The sequence below is a fragment of the Zophobas morio genome, unplaced genomic scaffold (assembly GCF_036711695.1).
Source record: "Zophobas morio isolate AGI-343-1 ecotype UQ-CSIRO unplaced genomic scaffold, CSIRO_AGI_Zmor_V1 ptg000133l, whole genome shotgun sequence".
In the NCBI taxonomy this organism is placed as follows: domain Eukaryota; kingdom Metazoa; phylum Arthropoda; class Insecta; order Coleoptera; family Tenebrionidae; genus Zophobas; species Zophobas morio.
In genome coordinates this window covers 27,770-31,978 of record NW_026972238.1, presented here as the reverse complement: position 1 = coordinate 31,978, position 4,209 = coordinate 27,770, and the positions used below count along the sequence as shown (strand labels likewise).

Genomic DNA, 4,209 nt, shown 5'->3' with positions numbered 1-4,209 from the left:
AAATTCTTTAAACTTGTAATTATTGTAGATTTCGCGACTTTAGAAATAGCCTATTGGCTTATAATTTTGCCTACTAGAATAGTTCATGACCCAAATACATATTTGACGATTTATGTCAAGGAAAAAGTCATAACTATCCTGCTGTACGGTTTTTTTGGCCTATATATTACCTAAAAATGTAGTGAGCGGACCTAAGAAACTAAGATGGTAGAAAAACTGCTTGGTAATAATTTATAAATTTTAATTGATAACTTGTTTGCTGGGGGCCTTCATAGTAAACACGAGGCTGACCGTTGTCTATCGTAGTTAACACATTTCGCCGTATATTGTCTCATCTCAATACCAAAAAAAGCTAAATTAAATAATATTTTAGCCCTTTAGAAAATTTTTATATTGTACAAAAAAGTCATAAGTATATCAATGAGTAACGATTACGGCGCTAATTAAAGTTATACTATAACCTTTTAAACTACCTGAACAGTAAGCTCAAAGGAAGAATTAGCAGTTTTCTTTATAATTTGGAGCAAATTTACAACTTGGGTTTATCATTTTCATAAAATAAGTGACAGAGGATACACAAATTAAAACATTATGACAGATATATTTATACTTGGTTGAAGTTTTATCTGCTTACTAAATTTATAGGGAAGCGGAAATTTAAACTTTTTTAGGTAATTATGATAACGTTAATTAAGCCTGTCTCATCTAGCTATTAGATATACTTTAAGTACCAAAAAGAGGTGAAAAACGTCAGAAAACTCCAAGAGTTCCGATGCATTTACTTAATAACTGCGCGCTAACGTTTTTTTACTTTAGCCAATAAAAAGTAAACACTTTATTAACCGGTTAAGAGGGCAATAATACAAGCACTTAATAAGATAAAGGAATTTGATATAGCCTTATCTCCTCCGCTTATCTTTTTTCTCTGTGAGGTGAACACGGAGAATTGCGGTTTCTGGGGCTCTTTATAAACGGGTGTTTCCTCAGCTACTTCCGTTTCTGGCGGAGGGTTTGAGTGTGATGAGGTGTTCACCCGGTCACGTGAAGTAGGGCCGGAAGAATACTCCTTAGCCGGTGCTTCGATAGTTGAGTCTTCATTCACAGTAGGGTCTTTGACCAGTACTTCTGTCTTTGACTGAGCATTAGAATGCGCCGAGGTCCTCATATGCCCATGTGAAGTAAGGGTTGAAGAAAGGCCCTTAGATGAAGCTAGAGGAATTGAGTTTACATATGGATGAAGACCCTGTGGCGTTTCTGGATCTCCATTTTCACTCGGAGGGCCCACATCCGAATGGGGACAGCTCTCTTTGTTAAAAGGTAAATAGAACCTAGATTCATTAGTGCATCTCTGGGAGATGTGATCATCATTCTTGTAAGAAATTCTTGCGCAACAGAGAAATTTTTCCTGAGATATATGCCTGAGGGCACGTAGGATATTGACTTAAGTTACTAAGCATTCTCAAGAACAAAAAATAAATTTACTTACACAAATTCAGAATCATAAAATGCAATATGTCCAATAAAGCGAATGGGGTTATCTCTTAAATTTCTAGCGTATTAATTATAAAAATTCGTAGGCACCGTTTTATAGTCAGTAAAAGGTTGAAAAACAATAGAGCAGTAATTAAATTTGCTTTAAGAATACTTACGAATGATTGGAAACTAAAGAATACTGAACATATTTAACTTTGCGTTTTTAACATGTCTATAAAATGTTTGTATATCTACTTGTAAAATAAACTCACAAATTTGTTAATGAGCTTAGTTTTGAAAAAGCGTAAGATGGAATGGACTCGATTAAATTTTTCGACAAATCTCTAAGTAATTAGATTAAAATATATTGGTAACGACAGAGTACAAAAATACTTATATGAAGACCTTTAACATAATACTAATTTTATTATGATAAAATGTAAACAATAAGTACAACTATACTATATATAATACAAAATTTCTAGTTTTAACAGGCCTAATAGAGTTTTATCATTAATATATTTGATCTTGTTGTTCCACAACAACCTAGTATTATCAATAGAGAATTAAAGAATAAGAGATTTAAAGAAATATGTAACGCTTACAGAAAATATAGATTGGGCATTCCTGAAAACGTTTCATTACCCACGAATTTAAGGGAATTTCCTTGAAGCGTTCTGTACCGGTTAAAAGCAAGAAATAATCATGTTAGTAAAATAATAGTAGCAGGCATCTGGCTTGCTATATCGTTTTCTCAATATGCCAAAAGCAATATATTTGTAAATATAACTATTAATTGGGATACGACATTACACCTATCTATCAGGTAACAATCATAATAACTTCGTATGCATTTTTTAAGGATGCAACAACTTTACACAATACGTATGTAGACAACTTACAATTGCTCTAACCCGCTCAATCTTTTAAACATCTTTTTATTGACACTCTCAAGGTTGTTTTTTTGAAGAAATCTTATAAAATCCTTTTAACCAAAGCATTGTCAAGAAATTTATAGAGAAACTTACAAAAATTTTAAATTGCCAAGATTTTCTAAAGCGCCATCTTCGATCTTAGTGATTCTGTTCTTTCTAAGGTCTCTATCGTTTTTTAGTTGATAAACTTCAAAAAAAATAAACAAAATTGCCTAAAATTGTTTTTTTTTTAAATACAGTACAAGCTCGTTGCATGTAGTTAAATTTAACGTTAAGGAAATATCGAGCTATATGTTAACAGCAGACAAAGCGTATTAGTAGAAAACTTTTTAAGATATTTTTTTAAACATATCACTTACTGTAACCTCTTTAGTGTTGATTAAAAGTTTTTTAGCCAGAAATAATATGTTATCGTTGACTTTATAGATTAATTTCTAAATGGCAATGTTTTTGAAAACGCAACTACGCACTCACTCTAACCTCCATCTCTACTTGCCGTGGTACATAGCTTAAATTTTGTATATAACTATTAAATGCAAGGTTTCTTAAGTTTGTCTAGGTTAAGAACATAGCTAAGATGCAATTTATTATAACTTACAAAAGAGTTAGTGAGACAAAGTTCATAAACATTTCTTTAGAAACTTCTTTGATGCTGTTTCCTGAAAGGCCACTTATACGTATATAGCTAGTTTTCTCTTGAGAAGTTAAATAGAAAAAAAGCTTACATTGTCTTTACGGATTCGGGAGAACTGACTTTTTCGGGATCAAATTCAGTTAAGTTACAATCATTTAATGAACTACATTAATAGTCATGAAATTTATAATGAAAAAAAAAATTTTTATTAGAAATTTATATCAAAATATACTGAAAGTCATTTTTCTTATATTTACTCAATAACAATTATTAAACTTTTCATAAAAAATAGGTTAAAAAGTTAAAAATTAATTAAAAAGGGATTCCACGAGTGCTTCTATTATAAGTTTTGTTATATTTTACTGACTGCAATACGAGTTATAATTTTCTTATTGTCCGCAGTTACCCTTTAGGGCAACGCCGGGACAAGTCAAACATAACCTAACTTACAGTTCCTCCCGGATCACCTTATAAAGACAAGGCCGGGCTCCCTGAGACCTCCCCAGCAAAATAACACTAAAAAGAAAAAGCGGAGACCAAAGCATAGCCAAGAAATTGAGGTAAAAAAAAAAATTACGTAGTTCTTTACTTTTATATGCTATTTAATATACTAATGAATAACCTTATTTGTTTTTTGCGTCCCTACGTTTCTTAAAGCATTAAGTACTAATAAGATAAATCAGCGTGTGTTTAAAAAATAAATACTTACAAGTTACTTATTTTAAGTTTTAAAAAAAAAATTGAACTGTTAATTTACATTATTTCTAATAGATATATTATTTAACTTAAAAAGCTAATAAGAAAGTTATAAAATTAATTTTACTCTAAATTAATATATCTGGCTCAACCTCAATGCGGTTATGCTTTGAAGTTATGCAGATCTACATAAAAAATAAAATTTATAAAAATATTTATAAAGAATTCATATTTAATATTTGTAAAGATTGAAGAAAGTGTCAAGAAATATATACAAAATATTAACTTATACACAGCAACATACATATACGCATGAACGAACAATTAAAGTACGCAAAGATCAACCAACCATAAAAATTATCTTATTTCTATAAACTGATATTTAGCTGAAATTGTTCTACCAAAAAGGTTATAAGATGCTTTTCTTCAAGGTTAATAGTTTATAATTTTTATGGATGGCTTATCTTTACG

The 4,209-nt window shown here is 30.4% G+C and overlaps 1 protein-coding gene across 2 annotated transcripts; it reads right to left on the bottom strand.

Annotated features, from left to right (window-relative positions):
* Nucleotides 1–820: 820 nt before the first annotated feature.
* On the bottom strand, nucleotides 821–3,592 carry LOC135145214 (relaxin receptor 2-like). 2 transcript variants are annotated; one of them, XM_064077330.1, is made up of 10 exons: nucleotides 3,493–3,592; nucleotides 3,134–3,205; nucleotides 3,007–3,078; nucleotides 2,502–2,573; nucleotides 2,376–2,447; nucleotides 2,079–2,150; nucleotides 1,948–2,019; nucleotides 1,746–1,817; nucleotides 1,487–1,549; nucleotides 821–1,418 (listed from the first exon to the last, which is right to left on the bottom strand). In XM_064077330.1, the coding sequence occupies exons 1-10, from the start codon at nucleotides 3,585–3,587 to the stop codon at nucleotides 839–841; spliced, it is 1,242 nt and encodes a 413-aa protein (XP_063933400.1). In that variant the 5' UTR covers nucleotides 3,588–3,592; the 3' UTR covers nucleotides 821–838. The 2 variants fall into 2 exon arrangements, with proteins under 2 accessions (XP_063933400.1, XP_063933401.1); XM_064077331.1 differs by having other exon boundaries at nucleotides 3,484–3,557.
* Nucleotides 3,593–4,209: the final 617 nt, after the last annotated feature.

Bases quoted from the DNA above. Each gene is read 5' to 3' on its own strand.
- LOC135145214 (XM_064077330.1), bottom strand. From the start codon at position 3,587: ATGCTTTGGTCTCCGCTTTTTCTTTTTAGTGTTATTTTGCTGGGGAGG. The intron at 2,574-3,006 runs GTAAGTTATAAT...AAAAAACGATAG, and splicing joins TTTGTCTCACTAACTCTTTT to AGACCTTAGAAAGAACAGAA. The intron at 2,448-2,501 runs GTAAGTTTCTCT...GGATTTTATAAG, and splicing joins CTTGGCAATTTAAAATTTTT to ATTTCTTCAAAAAAACAACC.